The sequence below is a fragment of the Gymnoscopelus braueri genome (assembly GCF_963280865.1).
Source record: "Gymnoscopelus braueri genome assembly, chromosome: 19".
Taxonomy (NCBI): Eukaryota; Metazoa; Chordata; class Actinopteri; order Myctophiformes; family Myctophidae; genus Gymnoscopelus; species Gymnoscopelus braueri.
Window position 1 is genome coordinate 15,236,066 of NC_137621.1, and position 23,103 is coordinate 15,259,168.

Genomic DNA, 23,103 nt, shown 5'->3' on the forward strand with positions numbered 1-23,103 from the left:
TGGCGGTTTGAACGCGCCACGTTCATGTCTGTTTTCAGCCGCAATCGTTTCCTGAATAATTTATAAGCCAGCTAAGACCAGACACTCAGCAGCACAACGTATTAGGGTCACGTTGCGCAGAAATAGCTAGCAAACGGAGCCAGATTTGGGACATATGTAATACATGGCATTTTGATGTGAGAGCAGCTCGTGAAGGCACTATATAGGGGTTTAAATCAGAGTTTCTCAACGACGGGTCCAGGGACCACCAGGGGTCCAAATGGAGACTTATGGGTCCGTACCTCTGAGAGTGTACAAATGGAACCAAATGGACCCAGTTTATATGCGTTGGGCCACAGACCCCCATTTGATACCATTATTTTAATCTATGGGACTCCAATCTACACTCTACATCAAATAAACACAGGCAAGAGGTGTGGCATCAGCTGTACCGACTTTTCCACTTGGGGTAATTGGCAGATGTGGCCCCCTCATTTACTTTGACTCTAATGAGCATCTTTATGACCAATATTCATTGACCACTTAATTAGGCACTATTTTATACTTCTTCGTATGATGGTGTCTCGCGATGAAAATAGCTCATCTCCAACCTCTGCTGCTATTTGTGAAGATTTCATTTAGAAAAATGTATGCTATGATGAAATGCACAAATTAGGGATTCTATGGGGTTAATGTGTATAAGAACAGAGCAAACATCATTTTAGGAAATTGTCAAGCTGTAACAAGGGGAATAATGTACCCTGGTGTGAGCACTGCCATTGTGATGTAAGGGTGTTTTGTAAGGACACCACCGGCTAAGAGGGTTTGATCTTTTTGTATTTGTCAGGGCCATTGTTACGCTTGATGAGCCAGCCACTACTTCTGATGAAAACATTGACTCTCTCCACTTAGATGAAACAGGAAAGCAATGGCTTGCAATTGTGAAAAGAGCTTACACTGACAATGCAGAGGTAAACCTTTTGTATGCATTCATTTAAATGAAAGCCCCAGAGCCTCTTAAATTATACAGACTTAATTGTTTGTATTTTAATTCTAACCATTGTTTGGGCATTGGGCTAAAAGATTAAGCCATAGATATTTACAGCCCAAGGCAGGAGCCCTTGGGGTCTATACAGTGCTAAGCTCATAACAACAATGTTGTTTTTTTCGACCCCGGCTGAAAGAAAATGCTTTGTAATCTCTCACTGTGCGTTCAAAGATTATCGAAATAAACTATTCATTCAGATTCAAATCCAATGATATTTTCAGGTGATAATAGAGTCCAGGAAGGTCAATCATGAAAATGTGAGGGAAGCCTCACAAAGATCATGGTCCTCTTGGCCGTGTCTCCTCCTCCAGGCAACACACCACTGCACAATTACAGCATTTGGCGATGGAATTGGATTAATGATTGATGGTGCTGGAGGTTTTTTTCGGGGGGGCTGCCTCTCGATGCCAGAATAGTCAAGTGCAGTCCACTCCCACGCTTGGGCCCCGTGACATGTTTTACTAGGACTTGAAAGCAGTGGTGGACAGTAACTAAGTACATTTACTTGAGTACCGTGCTTTAAAGGAGCACTTTCCTCACTAAATGCTCATTATAAGTTGGCACCATTTCTGTCTACCCACTCTGTGTCTCAAAGGAGGGCTGTGTGGACAGTTCAAAAACCTGCCTACCTGAACCTACCTGGAATATTGTACTTTTGACTCAACTGCATTTCTATGACCCAAATTACAAAAATATATTATGAATTAGAATTACTATTTCAAATATAGTGAAAATAACTGGTCTGCTATATTCCAAAAAATAATAGTTTTTTTTTATATTTCTGAACATATCTGATTCTTTCTTTTTTATGTTTTATATTTCAATACAGCAATGCATTGATATTAACTAGAAAATGCACTTTGTAATTTTGTACTTTTGAATAGCTGAGTATTTACTTGAGTATATACTTGGTCCACCACTGAGTCCCCTCCCACGCTTGGCCCCATGACATGTTTTACTAGGCCTCGAAAGTGAGGTAAAGCCTGGCCATGGAGCTCGCTGTTAACTGGTGCGTGTAAATATAAAGCGTACAAATAGGTTAAGAGCACTGAGTGTAAAAACAGGGGCGATACAGCCTGAGTGTGTTTGTCTGTCAAAGTAACAACGCTGGACAAAAAGCTCTGCTCCGAGGGGACTCTCTAAAGCCCATTAGGGAAAGGTAGCTAGCTTGTAGCGTCAGAGAGAGAGAGAGGGAGAGAGAGAGAGAGAGGGGTGGGAGTGGGGGGGGGGGGGCTGTGGGGAGGGGAGAGAAAGAGAGAGATATATAGATTTTCTGTCTCCAGAGCAATCTGGATCAGTGGCTGCTTGCTTTCATGAGATGGGCTTTTAACAAGTCCTGCCAAATAGCAAGCCATAGATGATGCATTATGATGTGGTTATGCTGTGTTATTATAATATTATAATAGTGTATCATGTGGTGTATCATTTGTCGCTAAATTTCAGCCTTTTCAGTACACTATAAAAATCCCAAGCGTTAATTTGACTCTGAGAGTGTACAAGTGGAATCAAGTGGACCCTGATGGGTACACTGAGTTAATTGAACACTGAGGACTTTACTGCGTACTGAGGCAAACGTTATACTTTAGAATTCTCACCAGAACTATAGGCTAGCAGCTTTAACCACATTAACCCTGGCGTCCCTATTTTGGGCATGTTTATAGGCAAAAATTCTCAAACGTATAGCCTAAGCCTATATCTGCTTATTTTACACATGTCGTACACTGGTGTCATGCAGCGAAACTAGCTGATGCACAAGCTCACAACGCGCCGCAATGTGACACAATGTGACACAATGTGACACAATGTGTGCTTGTATATCTGCTATTTTTGCTGTACCCCAGTGTCAGGTTTAAATAGTTAGATATTTCCAGTACGCCATTGAAGTAAGCTTTTCTACAAGACCAAGTGGCTGGAGAAGTGGCTTCACCCAGTGTCACAGTACATTAGTATAGTGGTCTCTTTAATAACTAGGTCTGATCTGCTCACCATGGCAAAGGAAGGGATTTCAATTGCTAATAAGGCAACCACCTATCTTCTACCCATTCATCAGAGTCTGCCCTTGGAGTGTGTGTGTGTGTGTGTGTGTGTGTGTGTGTGTGTGTGTGTGTGTGTGTGTGTGTGTGTGTGTGTGTGTGTGTGTGTGTGTGTGTGTGTGTGTGTGTGTGTGTGTGTGTGTGTGTGTGTGTGTGTGTGTGTGTGTGTGTGTGTGCGCGTGCGTGCGCGCGCATACTTGTATTACTTGTGAGGGCAAAATGTCCCCACAAGTATAGTACAATGTAATAAATAGATTTTCCTGGTTCTCACAAGAGAAAGTGGGGTTAAGCTTAGAGCTAGGGAAACTGGCTGGGGTTAGGGTTAGGATTAGACGTTTAGGGGTAGAGTAACACCTGATTTATAATTGGTTGTGCACCAGTCACAGTGTCACGCACAGAAAATTGTGATCTACAAGCTGTGTGTGTGAGTGTGTGTGCGCGCACCATCATCATCACAGTAGATTAGGGCCACTCCCATGGTTTCAGTGGCACCTCCCACGGAATGACAATTAAACATTACAATTAAAGTAAGTAAGTAATCCTGCAGTTTATGGCCATCCAAATGTAGATTATTTTTCTCTTGCGACAACCTGACAGAAAGTGTATGAAAAAAAAACAAACATACAGACACAAATGCTGTGGATGTTATTAGTACTGGAGATCAAGGTCGTTAAAGCATGACTGGGAAATATGTCAATATTATAGATGGGATTTTGGATGATTCTGATCTAGCCTCGCGTTGCCAGACAATATCACACGACACACTGCTGCCTAGGGCTAAAGTGCAATGCAATTTCGCAAAGGCAGATTCGTCTGGAACCAGGCTAATACTGATCATAATATTGTGTCTTTTGCTGGTTCAAAAAACTGTCAGGCCCGCCCAGTCATAAGACATAAGTTCTGTATCCGTCACTGGCAGCGCATCGAGTATCCTATCCACTTCAAATAACTTTGACATTGTCCACCAGTTGGACAAGTCCTACCCAACACCAGTCTAATTTTGTCATTGCAAGAGTAGGGAGACCACCCACTGCATAATAATATCTCAAATGTATATAGCGCATTTCAAAGTACCCTATAAGATGCTTTACATGGGGGAGGAGAAAATAACAACAGAAAAATCTACTTTATTAGGAAAAAACACTAAGAAAACTAAAGGCTAAGACTAAAATCAATAAAAACTGTGGAATGGTGAGACTGGGGGGTGTGCAGTTAGTTAGCTGGGGAAAGCCATATTCAAGAGGTGGGTTTTGAAGGTTTGGAGGCTTCTCCGAGAGTATTGGGGAGTGCATTCCAGGTACGGTACTTGGTCCTGGGGACCTCAAGGAGGTTGGCGTCACCAGACCTGAGGGAGGGGGAGGGGACATGGCGTTTGAGGAAGGGGGGAGTCAGATTGTTCAGTGCCTTGTAGGTGGTGAGTATTTTGAAGTGGATTGAAGTGGTAGCATTATGTACTATAATGGTTATATTGTATTAACATACTATATATATATGAGAGCAAATACACCAAGTCAAATTCTTTGTATGCCAACATATTTGGTCTATAGTATGAATTATGCTTGCCAGCCTCCCATTCTAGCACCCAGCTAGTAATTCTAATACTTTACCAATTTACCAGGATAAAAACAGGCCATTTGAACTCAATGCATCCACGACTTCTCTTGCATGCCCTCTGCTGACAAAGCATTATAACTGCCTTCTCATCTCATCAAGAAATAATCATCACACTAAGCATCATCCAATCATTTTTTTTTTTACAAGTTTACAAGTTTATTGAACATCGATACAACATTGACTTGAGAAGACGTTTGACCAATACGCAGACACAATCCAGACTGAATCACATCACTGACACATCTCCTCGTCTACAACAATATCTAACTCACTTGATGATGAGTAAATATGAGAAAAGATAGAAAAAAATGGACTGGGAATGCATTAAAAATATAAAATGAATGAAAATGAAAGCTAGTAATCTTCCTATAGTACAAAACTGATCAATAGCCAGCAGTCACGTTTATATTTTGAAACTGTCCAATATCCACAAAACTATATACAAAAAATAAAATGCCTTTGAGAAAATTGTAATGTAAAAAGAAAAAAATTAAAATCAGTTTGTTTGACAAATATATTTTGTTCCAAACAATTAGGGATGTCAATAAGATGTTTTTCTTTTCAAAGGAATAGAGAAATGTTGAGAAAAACAACTCAAACAAAGAAAATAACAGTCTTGTTTTTTGTTTGTCTCGTTTGTTTTTGTTAAGTTCCTCAGACACCAGCACTGGTACTGGTTTGGTCCTTTGGACCTCCCTCGTGTGCATGGACTGTCTTTTGGCGGTAGCGCTCAGCGCGCAGTTCCTCGAAGCAGAACTCTATGCCGCCGCTATGGAGGAGCTCCTTGCAGTACATGGACCGTTCCTGTGCTTTCCCCCCCTCAGCCTCCTCATGCTGCTGCTGCTGTCGTCCCTGCAGTCTCTTCAGAGGGGTCTCCTCATCTCTGCCGGGCTTGCGTACCGATAAGACCATGTTCACTGAAGGGTTGATGTGACGCGGAGTCCTTAGGGAAACAAAGCAAATAATACTCTCAGGAGGAGGACCAAAGCTGAAGAAAAACTACACAGGGGGCCTAGGTGGTTGCAATTGGATCATCAAATAAATTAATTCAGGAATGCGTTAGGGCTGCAAACGTTTACCAACTAATTGATTTGAAAAAGTAATCAATTTAACTCAAATAGATTATTTTTTTGCATCGTGATGCTAGGAGTTGTGAGCATGTAGATCAGCTATTTTTCGGCGATTGGATTTAGTCAATCTATTAATTGATATATTTAACAAACAAAATAAAAACCCTGCATCTCGATTATTCCACATTATAATCAATGTAATAATCTCTACGAAGAAAATCTATAGTTGCAGCGGCCCTAGAATGTGTTGACGTTTGGTTGATTAATTTCTTACTGGAAACATTATTTTCCTATGGAAACAAATCCATCACCCATGTAAGAGGACATAATCCATGAGAGCACTCACATTGTTGGAGGCTGGTCCGACTCCTCAACAAATGGCTGGAAGGCTGGCGTAAGAGCAGGTGGAGGGGCAACAGCATGATGACCATATCTGGACCTGGGGGGCATCTACATACGCAAATAAAGGAAATGTTGAAAATGATCCCACTGGTTAATGATGTTCACCAGCCAATACCACACGTGCACTGAAGTTCTCCTACCTTGACATCACACCATTTTTCAGGCTTTTGCTCATTCTCCTTTCCCCTCATTGGTGGAGGGGCCACCCAGGCCTCCAACTCAGGTACTGAAGGCTCAGCACTCGGAGCCTTGTTCTCATCATAAACCATAAAGTGACTGTTCTTATTGAGGACATTTGAGGAAGCGGAGGGCCCCTGCGACACTACTGTCAGACCCTGGGTGTTAGCTGTCAAGAAACAAAACGCAAAATAAATGTGTAATCCGGTACATTATGTACGCTGCATGTCAAAACCAAGTCTATTCTCTCAGATGACAATTGAGTTATTGTAGTAGCATCAGGTGAGGTAGAATACTGTGCAGTACAAGTGTTTTTGCATGGGACTTACTGAGTACCGCTCCAAGTCTATTGATGGGAACAACGGCCTTTTTCTTGCCCCTGTGTTTGAGATCCACCAGACAAGTTCTCTCAGGCTGCTTGATCTCCTCATCGCTGTCGCCTTCCACCATTCGCATCATCACCTGCCGGGACACGCGTGCCTGCAACGCCCTAGGAGGAGGAACAGTGCAGGAAAACCGGTTGGGCTTAGAAATGCAGTGCCATTTCAAAGCGGGTCATGTCATTGCTGTTCACAAACGATTCATGTTGACCCGTACTTGCGAAATGCCAAGAGCTTATCTTGTGGTTCTGCAAAGTTCTTGAATCCCTCCTGGAAGACCATGTCTGCCTTGCGGGAGTCACCTACTTTCTCATATTCCTCCGACCAAGCGATGTAGAGGGAGGCTTGAGTCACTCCTATTCCCTGGGCCTGCATGTATCTGTAAATATCCAGGGGCTCCAAGCTGTGCTCTGCCTGATAAGAGATAAAGGACACAAATATGACAAAAGTATCGGGATACATGAGACTAGATATAGTCTGCGATTTTGGATGTATAATCTTATATGGCATAAGTGTTGCCTTTTCCTGGTTTTAAAGCCTAATTTTCTGAACTTACCTGACTGTTCTAGCTATACTTGCCTTTACTCAGTTATTATATAGTCATTACTCTACAAATGAGCAACAATCTCATTGTGTAAATATTTGGAGTATTCAAAAAAGGTCACTTACAAGAAGGCAATCACAAGAAAATGGTTGCAGCCACAGGCACCCACAGTGGAAGAATGGATCGAAATAATTCATATATAGAATGGAAAAACTGTCTTTATCTCTCAGAACTCAGGAAGAAATTTTATTTTGGATTTAAAACCAATTCGCTCAGATTTCTGCTGAATGGCAAAACAAAGATGAAAGTGTTGTATTTTTTTTTCTGTCTTGTTGACTTTGCATCTGTTTTCAAAATGTGTGTATAATCATGTGAAGTCTCCCCCCTTTCTTTCTTAAAGCTGCCCTGCTGTTGGTTTTTTGTTGTTTTTTGTTTGTCATACAATTGTAAAAATGTTGGTCATCAGTGAGAACTGAAAATAGAAGCTCATACAGACATGGTACTGTTAATAGAATTGTAAAATTAATGAATGTATGGACAAGAGCAAATATACATGTGTATGAATTTATATGTAAAGGGTTTATATGAATCCATATGTGTTGAACAAAGCCGTTTGTGTACAAGATGACCAAAACAAATTTCCAACCAAACAGAAGGTCACTTACAAATTTGATCCAGAGGTCAACATAGCGGGGGTCATTGTGATACTTTTCTTCCTTTGTGAATCGCGTCACGGCTCGTTCCAACAGCGTAGCCAGGTTGCTCTCCTTTCCCCCCTGAGGGAATGTTTGTTCTGTCCACTTTATATACCTGTTTAAACACAAATCCACATGAATCTGAACTCGTATGAACTTCTTGTGTCTCACCCTCTCCGTCTATCTCTCTCTCGCCCCTGACACGGCCAAGGCAGATGGCCTCCCACCCTAGAGGCCTGGTTCTGCTTGAGGATTCTTCCTGTTAAAAGGGGAGTTTTTTCTTTCCACTGTCGCTAAATGCTAGCTATGTAACATGTATCTTGAGACAACTTGTTGTAATTTGGTACTATAATAAAATGTAATTGAAAAAAATATAATAGTGCTAAAGCCTCAGCCGAAATAATGTAATTCCTCAAAAACTAAATTCTGAGTATATTTTCTTTACCTAATCTTCTATAAGAAATGTGATCCGTATCATCTCTCTTACCGGTCCCAGACATCAAGTGGATCCTCTCCTTCATACACACGCAACTCAGATTCAAAGGCCCTGGGAAAACAGCAGCACAATGAATCACTGTATCATAAGGAGACATGATACACATGGCGTAAAATGTGCACAGCTGTACATGTTGCATTGTTGTCTGAACAGTGTTCTTACTGTTTCTGCTGTTGGATGACAGGGCTTGTTCCCTCCTGCAGAGCCTGCTGTAAAGCTGACATGGCTCTGCCCCGTCTCAGAGGCTGAATGTTTTCCTTACATAACTCCCATTCTGCATCGCCGCCTTCTGCCATTGTGTCTGAAAAGAAAGCTGACAAACAGACACAAATACATGTTATTTATTAGCATTACGGTCGAGGTGGTCTCTCTTTAGCCCTAGAATGGCTGCGATATTACATACATTTTGTATACCAAATACGTATGGGGCACACAATTGACAGGTGTGACCGTGTGAATAATTACACCAATCGCAACGCACCTGTCAATTGTGTGCCCCGTAAGCTTGTGCTCCCCAAAGGAAGTTTTCATTTGTTCAGTCCAGCAATCACTTCGGGACCTGTCATCGACAGAGAATGTTGTGTGCAGCTTGTGGAAAATGTTTACTAAACAAGCGTTTTCTGCCATAACTTTCAAATGGATATGAAACTACTAGGACAATATCTGACTCCAAGTCGCAGGAATTAATTATTGGGTGAGTAGGCCTACACAACTATAAATGCAGCAAAGATCAGCCTGCTACCCGGGCGGGCATAGGAGCGCTATATAGCTGTGTATTTGGAATACATGAAATGTATGTAATAGCACAGCCATTGTAGGGCTAGTCTCTCTTAAACATCTCTTTGACAACAAATTGCACGTTTTAGATTTTATTTACATCAGAATCATTAGTTAACCATATAATATTGACTGCAATGCAGTATGTAATGTATCGAGTTTAATTCATGGTTGCTGCATGACAAAATGCAATGAATGAATGCAAATTATTCAGTTGATAATTTATTCATCCATTTATTCTATATTATCATACAATTCTGGCTATATAATATATATATATATACATACTGTACATGCATATATATACCCACACACACCTAAGTAAAGCTGGGAATGTGTGTTATATACTAGTTTATGGTCATTCTCTATTCACCAATGTCTGTGACTGATGCAAATTTGTTGCACACTTATTAGGTTGACTTGTTATAACCTGCTTACTTGTCTTGTATTATAAGTTAGACCTTATTTAGTATTATTACTTCTATTACACCGTTTTGTATTATTATCATTTTGGACATTTGTTTGACAGTCTGTGTTACAAAGCATGTGAATCCTTTAAGTAACGTTAGGCCCCAGTGCTGCTGCTGTTAGTTAGCTAACCATTAGCTGCAAAATGATCTCCAAAACGTTCCCGCAAAGCTTGTTCGCCCAAGAATTTCTTTTTAATACAAACCACGTTTTCAAACGTTAATAAACTACATATTTATTAACGCTAACTACATATTTTACAAACCTTTTTCCTTCTTTTCCCACAGATTTAGATGCACAACATGAAGACGGTGTGTTGTGAAGTTGTTGTTCTTTCTCAACCAGACATTAAAACAGCCGAAGTCACTATTTTGCCGTTTTCTCTGTGATCCGGTCTGTGGGTCTAGAGCAGATCCGGAAAAGATGCGCACATGTATGTGTGCGTGCAAATTACCGGATATAGTAGGGTGGGACTGTAGCCCGGATGCACTGGTTAATTCAGAATGGGAACCAGGCTTTTGTGAAGGAGGTTACTTTTTGAACAGGGACCGCGCAGAGAGATTGGACGGAGCTGATTGGAGGAGCGACAGGTAGCGGAAATACGTCATCTTAAACGCGATTGGCTCGCCAAAAAGCTCAGATCTACAAGATATCACCGCGTCGCAACGCTACCCGCTGATAACTTGTAGATCTGAGCTTTTTGGCAAGCGGCACCGTCTTGCAACGGTGTAGTACAACCAGTGTTGCCATGTCCGCTTATTTTAAGCGACTTTGGGCTTATTTTTCTGTGAAGTTGCTTTTAAATATTGGTTGCAGTTTTTTGGGGGGCTTGTGTCTAAAGTGTAGTTGCTTATTTAGGCTTGCTTCACAATTGTTTAATTATTTTAACCAGTGGTTCTCAAATATTTTCATGTCATGGTCTGGACCCCTATAGCCCTGAAACATGATGACAGTCATATCATGATGACAGTCATGGATGAACTTTAACCTGGTGTTTGCACTTTCTCCATTGGCGAACCGTACATCTACATAAACGTTCAGATTTCAAATATAAAGGGCTTACCTGATGGCCACGGATGTTGCAATTATGTACGGGCCCTCAGAAGTACCCGCATCTTCCGTATTGTTCAATAAAAAGCATTTTACTCTTATTGGTGGCCACACCCTCATCTGAAAATGTTTTGTGCCATGGAGCTCCGCACCAGTATTTATTTGTGTTGTTAGAATGTTTTTAAAAGATCTTCCAAATATTCCACATTTTATTTCAAGACTTTTTGATGATAGCAGAGCTTGTAGGTTGGCTATTTACAAATGGGCTTCTTTTGGGCTTGTTGCTTTCATTGACCTGGTTGCTTGTTTCTCCCGCAAATTTGGCAACATTCAACAACACCACTTCCGGGACGCTTCCTGTTTTGATTTAGGCGTGTGTGTGTGTGTGTGTAATTCACCTTACGAAAAGAATATTAACTATTAGCGCTTTAGTTTTAAGTGATTTTTCCTGATTATACGCACGACAGTAAAATCTTTTTATTTTATTTTTTAAAAACAATTACTAGGTGAGCCCATGGATAACCGCTGTTACAGCTGTGCATCAAAGTTCACTCTCTTCAGGAAAGAGGTCAGATTGGGCTCTGATTACATCAACGATTAGCTCGAATGACTTTGCATAAATGTAGATTTATGTCAGACATTTATTATTGATTGCTACTCGTTTATATGATGTTTTTGCATAATTATTGTATGTCTTTAAAGGTTTCGATTAATTCAATGCACAGGGCAGGACCCAAATGGAAACAGGCCATAATGTTTTCATGGTTTTAATCCTTTTAGCATCCTTTTGTATGGAACTGCACCTCTGTGCTTTTTTTTTTTTCTTTTTGCCAAACTGTTAATAAAGTATTCAATCAATCAGACATTTTAACTGTGCATCGTGTGTCACGGGTGACTTGAAATAAAACCATTCACATCATGGTAAAACACTGAGATTGACTTATAAATAATTGACAATCCTTTAGATGCAAATGTTACACCCCGGGGAAGGTCTTTCACTGCTGAGATACTCAGAATGTTGGTTCTGTGCAAAATAACGATATAAATCAACATGACTGTAATGTTTTGGAGGACATTTAGATTAACGGTTTCTATAAACAAGTCACAGTGGAAGAGTTATATCAGTGTATGCTATTGTTTCCCCTACGTTTTCCAACTCTTACTTTATGCATTTTCTTTGGAAAGTGGTTACCATGGAAGAAATATAACTTTACAATTCATATTCAGATTACTTTATATATCCCAAGAAGTGCAATTCATTTATTTAGGCTGAAGCTCATACCTAGAACTCACCTAACCCCTGCTCATTATGCTAGGGTGGGATGGCTCAGGGTAGAGGACAGAGTACAGCAACTTGCAATGGGCCTGGTCTTCAAGATACACTACACCACAAAGACACCCATGTGCCTGTCAAACTACTTCAAAAACGTGAGAGACAAACACAACACCAGAGGGATCTCCACTGATCTCATTCAACCCAGATTCGGCTCAAACATGGGGTTGAATTCATTCTACTGTTATGCCACCACAAAATGTGAATGCCCTACCAACAGCCATCAAAAAGTGTGACTCCTTACCCTCCTTCAAAACCGCAATAAAAAAGCTTAACACCTGAAATGACCCCCCCCATTGTTTTTCCGTACCTTTATACGTTTATTGCTGCGAGTGTTGATGATTTTCTTGTATGTTACTGTACATCTTTAAATGTCTCGATGGATTGAATACATACACATTGGAAACACGCCCTTAGGACATTTTGTGTTATCCTTTTAGCATTATTGTAAAATTGTACCTCTGTACTATTTTGCAAACTAACTGTTAGTAAAGTATTCAATCAAACAAAAGCTCTGTGAAAAGATATAATAATAATAATATAAATAATAACAATTCAGTCCCCTTCAGTACTTTTTCGGGGTATTTGTTATTAAATGGAATAAAAAGACAGGATGAAATTCATAGGGTTGATGTGTGATTCTTGTGGCAGGTGGGCTGTAAAAACTGCGGCCGGTCATTCTGCTCAGGATGTGTGAACTTCACCGCTGTGGTTCCTCGCTGTAACAACACCCAGCAGAAGGTCTGCAAGCAGTGCCATGGAAATCTCACCAGGTAGATCATATTTTTATGTCATATCTCCTCACATTTAATATACCATCACAACAACATAGTGTTTTATGTTGATTTCTTTATTGTCAGTGGGAAAACCACAGACGATGCTGGCAGATGGTCTCCTCCAGAAAACTACAAAAAGTCAGTATGAATCGACAAATGTTGACACTAAGTATTTATTGCAATTGCAATTCAGGCATTTAGACGCTCTTATCCAGACTACAGCAACTTACAATAAGCAAGGCAATCACATACATAGAATGCAGAGAAGCTAGGATCCAAGGTCAACCAGGAACCTAAGCATCAGTCTAACAAAATACTATCGAAATATCAATCTGTACATTGAAACTGTAGGATACCAGGTATACAATGAACCTGCAATGTTTGAATAACATGCCATCTATGTTACTCACATTGTGGTCAAGAAAACAAACTAAGTAACAGAAACATGAGAGCGAGTGACCACGATATGTCTGCATGTTAGCCATGTCTTGGACAATCTCTAGCATCAATTTATTTGAGGCAGAAGGTGGCGTGAAGGGCTACATTACAGATGCATTTTATTGATAGATTGTACATAGTATGTTCACTCACTGAGGTATCCAGTGCAGATATTTAGCACCAGCAGCATTTTTTACCCTTAAAGGGGAATTTCACTTTAAAACACTTCTGGGTTAATTTTAAAGTCTACTCTGGCTCTTGTGTGCATCCCAGATAGTTTTTAAGATGCAATACTTAGATATTTGATCAGACATGCCCCTTTAATCTTACCCGTACCTCTCCTTCATTCTTACTGCTGTTGCTGCTATGACACCTCCAGGAAAAGAATAACAGTTTATCTTTATATTTATTATCTTTTTTACACTTTGGCTATTCAAAAATAGCAGATATACAAGCTCAAGCTTGTAGATCTGCTATTTTTGAAAAATCGTGAAAATGCTTGCAAATCTTTGAATATATATATTATTTTAAAGTGAACATTTATAACTCAAATCTTTGCTTCTGGGGGTCCCTGGAACAAAATATTTTTAGATGGGGGGTCGGCGGCCAAATACACATCATTTTGGGTGGTCCTTGGCATGAAACAATTTGAGAACCACTGCTTATAGAAACATACGTTTTTCAGAAAACTGTTGGAATTTAGAAGACATTTGTAGAATCGGCTTCAGGTCTTAATGGGTAAAATAATTGATATGCTGCCCTTTGTTTACCAGACGGGTTGCTGCACTCGAGGCTAAAGGGCAGACGATACAGCCCCTTGCCCAGGGGAGTTGTAGAAATGCCCACGCGGGCCCCGTGCCGACCAAAGGCCTAAGTAAAGAAGACCAGGACATCGCCATGAGGCTTCAGAGGCTGAAAGAAGACACTCAGCCAAGCAGTGGTGGAAAAAGTACTCATTTTATTTTTTTTACTTAAGTAAAAGTATCAATACTGCAATGTAGAAATACTCTGTTACAAGTAAAAGTACGGTAATCAAAATTCACTTGAGTACTTGATACCAAGTACAAAAGTCTTGGTATCAAAATGTACTTAAAGTACCAAAAGTAGAAAGTACTCATTATGCAGAATGTTTCACAAGTTTTCAAATTAATAAAATGTATAAAAATCTTAAATCGGCTATTTTCAATTGGCTGAAATGTATATAGGGCTGAAGTGGGTAATGTATGTTTTGTAATAATAAGCTAAATCTACAAAGTAACTAGTAACTAAAGTTTTCAAATAATTGTTGTGGAGTAAAAGTACAATATTTGCCTCTGAGATGTGGTGTAGAAGTAAAAGTACTGAAAATTGTAAATATATTTACTAAGTAAAGTAAAAATAACTCAAAATTATACTTAAGTACAGTACTTAAATACATTTTCGTAGTTACTTTACTCCACTCCAACCAAGTAACACGAATCTCATCCACAAGATGCCATCATCGTTCTGTGTTAACATTAAAAAACATTTGTTTATTTATTTGCAACCTTTTCCCTTTTGATTTCGACTCGTCACACAGAGTCCATCCCATCCGAGAAAGAGATAGAAGCTCGTCTTGCTGCTCTGAAGGTTCCCAGCCAGCCAGTGCCTTCTGAGCGAGAGATGGAGGACCGTCTGGCTGCCCTGCAGGGCAGAGCTCCGCCTTCTCAAGCTGCCCCGCCAGTGAGCCAAGTCCCCGTCCTGTTACTCCGTTGTTAAAGGCCTCTCTTAACCCATAAAGACCGGGAACGCATCTGTGTGTAATTTTTTAGATTTCTTTGGCTATTCAAAAATAGCAGATCTACAAGCTCATTGCGCGGCACCGAGTGCTGCGCTATGAGCTTGTAGATCTGCTATTTTTGAAAATTCGTGAAAATGTGTGCAAGTCTTTGAATTTATACAGTATATATTTTTAAAGTGAGCATTTTAACTCAAAGCTTTGCTTGGGTTAAACTATGGGTTCTACAAATGTCTTCTAAATTCAAAGTTTTTATTTTTTTTATTTTACATATGTCGCTATAATATCAGTGGTTCTCAAACTTGTTTCATGTCAAGGACCCCCAAAATTATATGTATTTGTCCGCATGCCAGGGACCCCCAGAATAAAATATTTGAGTTAAAAATGTATATATATATATATATATTCGAAGATTTGCACACATTTTCACGATTTGTTTTTCAAAAATAGCAGATCTACAAGCTCATAGCGCGGCACTCGGTGCCGCGCTATGAGCTTGCATATCTGCTATTTTTGAATAGCCAAAGAAATCTAAAATGACACAGATGCGTTCCCGGTCGTAAAGGGCTAAACACTGTAATTAACTGATTGTCACTGTTTTTCAATGTCTCTATGGCCGTGGCTACAGTGTGTTCAGACTGGCAGCTCAAAGCAGGTGTTTGGCCTATCCAGATTGGAATCAGATTGGTTTTATCAGTCAGTCCTAAAGATCATATTTGAGAAACAAGTGGGATTTGCCTGCAGCCTGAATACAGCCTAACATGACATGACATGCGTGTTGTCGTGTGCAGGTGCATCAGCCCCCAGATACCAGGACCCAGACAGAACGAGCCAATGCCCTGATAACTCAGATGACAGAGGAAGTTGCTATAGACAACCAAGAAGAAAACCCTCAAGGTTGTGAGTTGTTATTTTTGCAATCTTTTCCCTTCTGATTTGGACATGTCATTTAGAGTCCATCCCATCTGATACAATTTGAACATCTATTTTTGCGCATTAGGTCCGTAAGAGCGCAAATGAATACAATGACCGACATAACATAAATCATATGTCACATATGTGACATGATTTTATTTTCATGATCAATAAAGACATCAATCAATCAATTAACTACTTATTTCAACATAAACATGTGTTTAAAACAATCTACTCACACACATTACAAATGATCCTTTCCTTGAGATGAAAGGGGAAATAATTATAAAACCAGGTAAAGAAGTCACTGACCCAAATCTGAAGTATTTCAAAACGGGGCTTGTTGGATAGATTGCTTGGAGAGCAAATGACTTTCTCTGCGGCCGAGTTGGGTTGTGAACTCTCTGCTATCATTACCTCAAGGCTGGTGTTGAATTATTCCCTCGTTTAAGCTTGACGTTTCAATTTCAGTCAATGAAAGTGACGTGTGTGTGACTGCTGTCCATCTTGCAGTGCATTCAGTGTAGAACCTGCCGAGCAGACAGCCGCTGTACTGCTGCTTTCTTTTTTCTCTTTTCTTTAACAATCGAATATTAATTTTCACAATCGAACATCTGTCGTTGTTGTTGTTTTTCACAATTTGGTTATATAATCAATCAAATTTCGAACATTTGTTGACAGCCGTACCTACTATAGTCATACAGCGATCATTGGCAAGTATTGTGGAAATTGTAGACACTTAGATAAATAAATGAATACATGGTAAGTTTCTTAAACCACTTATGCCCTATTTCAAAAACAGCCAAAATAGCCGATCAAGCTTGTAGATCGGCTATTTTCATTATTGTTTTTGAACGTTTTTGCAAATATTTGACAATGACATAGTCAACGCCAGGTTGAATGTAATCTCTCAGCACCACTGCCCTAAACATGTGCTGTAGTGTTGTTGTTAGTAGGAATAAACACAGAAGCACCCGGGAGGAAGTGGACTAAGAAAGGGGAGGGACCAAACTGAGTTCCTGTTTCTACAAGAAAAATAGGAGGTGGTGTCCCCGGAGGCAAAAACAAAGGGAGAAGATAAAATCTTTTTTCCTTCTTTCTTTTTACCGAATGGGTTCCCAGATTGGGTTGAAAGTGGTTATGGACTTTCCCCGTAGAACTATATTCAGAGCATTGTCTTGTCTATGCTCCCTAACCCAGTGGTTCTCAACCTTTTCAGGCCGCGACCCCCCCCCACCACCCCCGCCCCCCATATAATCATATTTGAACTGGGGACCCCCCACCCTGATAAGCACTTGGAATGTAGGAGTTGAGGCATTCGATTTAGATGCCTCAATAGATAGATATTGTGAAAATAGCGGATCTACAAGCTCGTAGATCGGCTATTTCCAAAGTGTTTGCCTCTTTCTTATATTATTTGACAATTTGATCAAGGTTTGACCAGTTTTTTAGTACCACTGCTCTAACCTATACCTTTAACCCTTCACAGGTGTGGATGGCCCCATGAACAACCTGAACAAAGGGGAGGAGGGCAGGTCAGAGGAGAACCTGGAGGCAGGGCTGGACGGGCCGGGGGGGATGGAAGCCGAGAAGATCCGACTGCTGGAGGAAGCCATGAAGGAGCTGAAGCAGGAGAGCTGCTCCCAGGACCACGTCCTGCAGATGGCAAAGAGAATCGCCACGCTCAAGGGACAGGACCCGGACAAAGGTACAACAACATGTTATCTTTGTGTGCACTGCTTCCTGCTCGTTGACTTTCAATTCATCTCTGTGTTACTCTGCTAGTTTCGATTAACCCATAATGACCTGAGGCCGATTCTACAAAATGTCTTCTAATCCTAACAGTTTTTTGAAAAAAAAAAAAGATTTTGCTACATCAGTGGTTCTCAAACCTTTTCATGTCAAGAACTGCCAAAATTATATGTATCTCCCATCTCAAAATATTTTGTTCCAGGGACCTCCAGAAGCAAAGATTCAGAGTCACAAATGTTCGCTTAAAAACAATATATATTCAAAGATTTGCAAAAATGTTCACGATTTTTCAAAAATAGCAGATCTACAAGATCGTAGCGCTATGAGCTTGTACATCTGCTATTTTTGAATAGCCAAAGAAATCTAAAATGACACAGATACGTTCCCGGTCTTAATGGGTTAAGCATTGCACTGTTGCAACTACTTGTATAAACATGCTCTGTTGCCAGGTACTGTTCCTTACACAGCCCTAACTAAACTTAACTCTTAAAGCTGCACTATGTAACTTTCCTCTTCTACCCTGGATTTGAACACGGTTTCCTGCACAAGTGCTGACATTGTTTTACCATTGAGCTAATAGAGCCGGCCTGCTTGCTCAGGGGATGAATTGATTCTTGACCATCAGGTCAAAATTCAATTCGTGTCAGAGTGTCTAGGTGAGACATGACCTTTGACACGATCTAAATGTCTCAATAGAAGAGCTGGGAGACAAAATACAACCACCCCAGTTGGATAAGTTATATTTAAAAGAAAGTTACATAGTGCCACTTTAATACTTACACAGCTTTAGGGTTTTAACGTAAGTTAAAACCCTTACATTTAACTTACGGTTCCTTACACAGCATTAACTTAAATTAACATAACTAAACACTTAACTTACAGCTCCTTACACAGCCTTAACTTAACTAAACTTAACTCTTAATACTTAACTTACACCTCCTTACACAGCCTTAACTTAACTCTTAACACTTAACTTACAGTTCCTTATGCAGCATGACCTTTCTGTGTGTGCAGAGCAGTTGCTATGCTACTTATTTGTCTTTTTCTTTGATATACTCTAGTAGTCTTATATACTTGAACAACAGAAAGTCTACAAAAATATGAGAGAACGGTTACTTTCCTCTCACGAAAGTCCACTGTAAATGTGTCAATGTCTTGAGTGACCACACACCAGTGTTGCTGTTAGTCAGAGAATATTTTCTTGTCTTTTAGTTACTATGGAAGACCTGCGGCACCCCGACAGCGAGGAGGAGACAGAGGAAGAGGCTGTGAAGAGAGTATTAAAACAGGTCTGGAACAGTAGATGCAATATAGAGGCTTTGATCATTACTCATGCATGATAAACCTGTTTCAGAGTTCATATCGTACATCACACTTAATTTGATTCACGTCTGCTAATGCGTAGACAGGACGTCATCTGGTCTGAACTGGAGAACCGTGGTGAATGAATTGACATTACTTAGGTCACCCACCAGGGGCTGCCACTTTGCCAATATTATTCCAAATAAATTGGTAACGAAAAGCCATACTGAAACTCCACTCGTGCTATTTTGGTTGTAGCTCGACGAAGAAGCTGCACTGGACGAGGCCAGTGGCTACAACATACGTTTGGAGCACAGCGGTCCAAGGAACAGAGAAACAAAAGAGGCTTCAGAGAAAAAGGTATTAAAACACTGAATCAGAATCGGCTTTATTGTCACATCACAGGTTTACAGAAGTAAAAAAAAAAAGTGGGTGAATTTCGTTTTCGTGCAAGTTCCATCGTTTTGTTATTCCCATAGAAAAAAAAGAAAGGGTTTTTGAATTTTTTTATTTGGCAGAAATGTAAAAAAAACAGTACAACAGCTTTGAGTCCGCACCCAAATACATATCATTTTGGGGGTCCTTGACGTGAAAAAGTTTGAGAACCACTGTCCTACCTAGACAATCCTTTCTGTGTGTCTGGTATGTTGCCAAGGTGCCGCCGGCTCTGGCCCAAACGACTCGTCCGGCGGCGTCTAGAGTCGAGTCACCAGACAGTGACGAGGAGGAACTCCCCTGGTGCAGCATCTGTAACCATGACGCCACGCTCCGCTGTCACACCTGTGATGGAGATCTGTTCTGCAGCCGCTGCTTCAGGTACCACCACCGCCACCACATACATCTTATGATAATAAGCTAGGGCAGGGGTCTTCAACAGGGGGTCCGGGACCCCTAGGGGGTGCTCAGAGTTATTCTTTTTTTTACATTAACCACTTGAATCCTAGCATCCCTATTCTGAGGGGAACATTAGCCTGAAAATTGCCGTTCTACAAGCTCACAACGCCTCGCAGAGGAAAAAAGAGCAGACCAAGTACAGTACAGAGTGAAAGGTCAAGTTTACTAAGTGTTGAAGGATTAAGTGGTTAAATGTCTTAAAATACCCATGAATCCAACATGGCAGTGCTGTCAAACAAGTCTACGAAGCTTTCTACAAAATCAATGAAAAAGTTTAATCTGCAACACAATAAATAATATACAATATGTAGTGTGGGTCCTGCTTCGGCTCTCTCTCAGCTAAGAGGTCCTTGGACTGAAAAGCCTTGAAGACCCCTGAGCTAGGGCACAGGTATTGGTTATTTTCCCATATCTATTCATCTGTTGATAATGTTTTATATTGTTTGATTAACCTAAATGTGATTCATTTAGACTAGAAAATGAGGATAACATAAGGTAATAAACACAAAATGAAGATAAATACTCATCAAGTTATCTAATGAGCCCACCAAACCAATGTTATGACTTCCTCCTTGCATGGAAGTCAGACAATACTTTGATGCCTAAAGGGAGTTGCCTACGGTATGATTTGGCATGAATACCATGTCCCAGATAAATCCTGTGAGGCTATCATGCTGCTAAGTAGAACACAGATAAAGTATTTAGTGTGATGAATTATCAGAAATAGGCCTGTCACAATTACGACATAATCACCTGTTTTGCATATGCATCATAATTGTCCAAATCGTTTCCATGTTGAAAAATATTCGTACATTTTCAAACGTTTAAAAACATTGCGGAAATGGCAGGTCTACAAGCCGATTATTGACACTATTTGTATTTTTATTTTGAAGGTATAAAATTATGAAATATGGACTATTTATTTGGATTATTGGTACCAGTCATTGTCAGTTATTGTCATATCTGCCTGGTTCCAATTTTGGTTGACAAAGCCTAAAAGGCAAACAGAAATATCAGTTTTTATTTATATGTTCCAAAGTCCAATGCCACAGACACAATTCAATCATTAATTGCTATTATATGTATGACAATTAATCGTCGAGTAAAAGTTCATGATCGTGCCAGCCCTATTATCAAACAGATACTGTATGATGAATCATCGTAAAGATAAAGGGTTTAGTGTGATGAATGACCAATCAACACTCTCATTCTCCTCCCCCACACAGCGAAGGCCATGATAAATATGAGAGGAAGGAACATCGCACCGTCAGCTACACTGCACCAAAGAAGAAGAAGAAGAAGACATAAGAGTTGAACTAGGAAGAGTTGTGGATCACTAGCATCTTGCCAAGAGGCGCCAATAGATTTATGTTTTAGCCTTAGCTGGAATCTATATGTGGAGGTAACAGCTCTGATTTATTTATTATTTAAAACAATGCAGAATGTGTAATCATAGTTTGCTAATCCAGTGTAATCTGTCTAGAAGAGCAGTTGAAAAGTTTGCATTTGTGTGTGGATTCCAGGAATGGTAAGGACTGCTTTGTGCAGTTAGCAGATGAGGAACCAGCTGTAATATTAACTAGCAGAGAATGTGGAACTTCCTGAGGTCAGTAACGCTGTAATGCACGTATCTATTCCAGTGGTCAAATAATGTACATAAAGTATGTGAGGGTAAATAATAGTTAACGGTGCTGATAATGTAATGTATGGTGTAATATCAAATACAGGTCCCATTCTTTCCTGCAATGCAGTAAGAGCTACTACATTACTGTATGTTCAACTCGTGGTGGGTGCAGAACAGGGTCTAATTTTAGCAGTAATGTATTGCTACTGTAGATTTGAGCTGATTTAACCATTTCCTACCTGGCGTCCCTATTTTGGCCATGTCATTTTAGGCAAAAAAAAAAGAAAGAATAAATAATAATAAAAGCTTGCAACATTTGCAATGCGTTGTGAGCTGGTAGATCGGCTATCTTAACAATCCGTCATACGACGAAGTATATAGGGCTTATAAGTGGCTAACCCGACTAAAATAAGGCCGTTATTTTTTTTGCGTGTGTCATTTGTCCTACTTCACATGGACAACAAAGGCACTTCTTTGATTAGTTGTGGCTTCCATTTTTCACAGTATGTATTCGTCACTGTGACACACACACACACACACACACACACACCTGTCACAAGCTCATCTGGGATGATGTGTCGTCCCAGACTGCTGTCAGACCCTGCCTGGGGAACCGCAGCAGCGGCGGTCTAAAATGATTACAGAGGGCTTTTGTCTTCTCTTGGCAGACAGCGGCGGTCTCCGTTGTAATCTCTGGTTGGCTGAGACTATGACATTACTGTTGCCTCTCCTGTCCCAGGGTGTAATATCAATTTAAGATGGGAAGCTTGTACTGTAAGCCTCGTCTTAAGTGACATTCTCTGATATGACGGCCACAGGTTGGTTTGTTTTTATTTGTTCTCCATTCTTTTCTTTAATCACTTGCTATTATTATAGGAAAATGTCACTGGTTGGTAGTACCATGTAGGAAAAATAAAACCAGGTAATGACACTTCGAGCACCCAAGTCTCTTCCTCAGACACCAAGTCTTCTTCCTGTGGCCGTCAAAACGTCGCTCACCTTTATAATAAATCTTTGAAAACGGGAGCTACCTGTTTGGATTTAATTGTTCCTACATGATGAATCTTTGTTTGATCTAGTATCCTTGTAGGTCTAGGGTGTGCGTCTCTTGGCAGTATTCCACATGGGGGGAAAAGATGGTGGAGAACCGGTAAATTAGTATAATGGCTCCCTCAGCCAACCGGTCGTGTGTGTGTGTGTGTGTGTGTGTGTGTGTGTGAGTGACAGGGAAAAGGGCCAGAGTGCAGTGTCATCAACGTGCATTACTGTCTGGCAAACGGAGGCGAGAGCGTAATTACGGCCTCCTCCAGGGGTTTGCTCCATTTTGGACCCAGATGGAGGTTGTTACTGTGTTTGCCTAGCCTGGTCATGTCGTACACTAACCACACACAGGAAATGGATGGGAGGTAATGGATGCATACTTAAAGGGGGCATCTCCCTGGCCTTGATTTCATTGTGTTTCGCCCCGGTCGTACCGGCACTTCCATCCTGTTAATCAGTCTAAATGAACGTTAGAAGCCTTACCTACAGTACAGCATATGTTGGGTTTAACCCATTAAGACCTGGAACGCATCTATGTC

At 40.4% G+C, this 23,103-nt stretch overlaps 2 protein-coding genes across 3 annotated transcripts; one reads left to right on the plus strand and one right to left on the minus strand.

Moving 5' to 3' along the window:
* Nucleotides 1-4,841: 4,841 nt before the first annotated feature.
* On the minus strand, nucleotides 4,842-10,024 carry bub1bb (BUB1 mitotic checkpoint serine/threonine kinase Bb). The gene is made up of 9 exons (XM_080414119.1): nucleotides 9,949-10,024; nucleotides 8,601-8,751; nucleotides 8,430-8,489; nucleotides 7,913-8,057; nucleotides 6,921-7,117; nucleotides 6,653-6,813; nucleotides 6,287-6,492; nucleotides 6,091-6,194; nucleotides 4,842-5,617 (listed from the first exon to the last, which is right to left on the minus strand). Exons 2-9 carry the CDS (start codon nucleotides 8,732-8,734, stop codon nucleotides 5,329-5,331), a joined length of 1,296 nt encoding a protein of 431 aa, XP_080270245.1. The 5' UTR covers nucleotides 8,735-8,751; nucleotides 9,949-10,024; the 3' UTR covers nucleotides 4,842-5,328.
* A 1,081-nt stretch (nucleotides 10,025-11,105) lies between these two features.
* Nucleotides 11,106-23,082, plus strand: zfyve19 (zinc finger, FYVE domain containing 19). Of its 2 annotated transcripts, XR_013932093.1 has the most exons (12): nucleotides 11,106-11,301; nucleotides 12,718-12,839; nucleotides 12,927-12,980; nucleotides 14,054-14,229; nucleotides 14,839-14,981; nucleotides 15,828-15,933; nucleotides 17,441-17,659; nucleotides 18,916-18,992; nucleotides 19,264-19,365; nucleotides 19,661-19,821; nucleotides 21,126-21,301; nucleotides 21,423-23,082. XR_013932093.1 is itself a non-coding variant. In XM_080413765.1 (11 exons), the coding sequence occupies exons 1-11, from the start codon at nucleotides 11,248-11,250 to the stop codon at nucleotides 21,205-21,207; spliced, it is 1,296 nt and encodes a 431-aa protein (XP_080269891.1). In that variant the 5' UTR covers nucleotides 11,106-11,247; the 3' UTR covers nucleotides 21,208-23,082. The 2 variants fall into 2 exon arrangements, 1 of the variants encoding a protein (XP_080269891.1); XM_080413765.1 differs by having other exon boundaries at nucleotides 21,126-23,082.
* Nucleotides 23,083-23,103: the final 21 nt, after the last annotated feature.

What these genes read in the sequence shown, in the direction of transcription:
- bub1bb (XM_080414119.1), bottom strand. Translation starts at nt 8,734, where the DNA reads ATGGCAGAAGGCGGCGATGCAGAATGGGAGTTATGTAAGGAAAACATT. An exon ending in TTGACCTCTGGATCAAATTT is followed by an intron (nt 7,118 to 7,912) that starts GTAAGTGACCTT and finishes ATCTCTTATCAG; the next exon opens with GCAGAGCACAGCTTGGAGCC. An exon ending in AAAAATGGTGTGATGTCAAG is followed by an intron (nt 6,195 to 6,286) that starts GTAGGAGAACTT and finishes TTGCGTATGTAG; the next exon opens with ATGCCCCCCAGGTCCAGATA.
- zfyve19 (XM_080413765.1), top strand. Translation starts at nt 11,248, where the DNA reads ATGGATAACCGCTGTTACAGCTGTGCATCAAAGTTCACTCTCTTCAGG. An exon ending in TCACTCTCTTCAGGAAAGAG is followed by an intron (nt 11,302 to 12,717) that starts GTCAGATTGGGC and finishes TTCTTGTGGCAG; the next exon opens with GTGGGCTGTAAAAACTGCGG. An exon ending in GGGACAGGACCCGGACAAAG is followed by an intron (nt 17,660 to 18,915) that starts GTACAACAACAT and finishes CTTGTCTTTTAG; the next exon opens with TTACTATGGAAGACCTGCGG.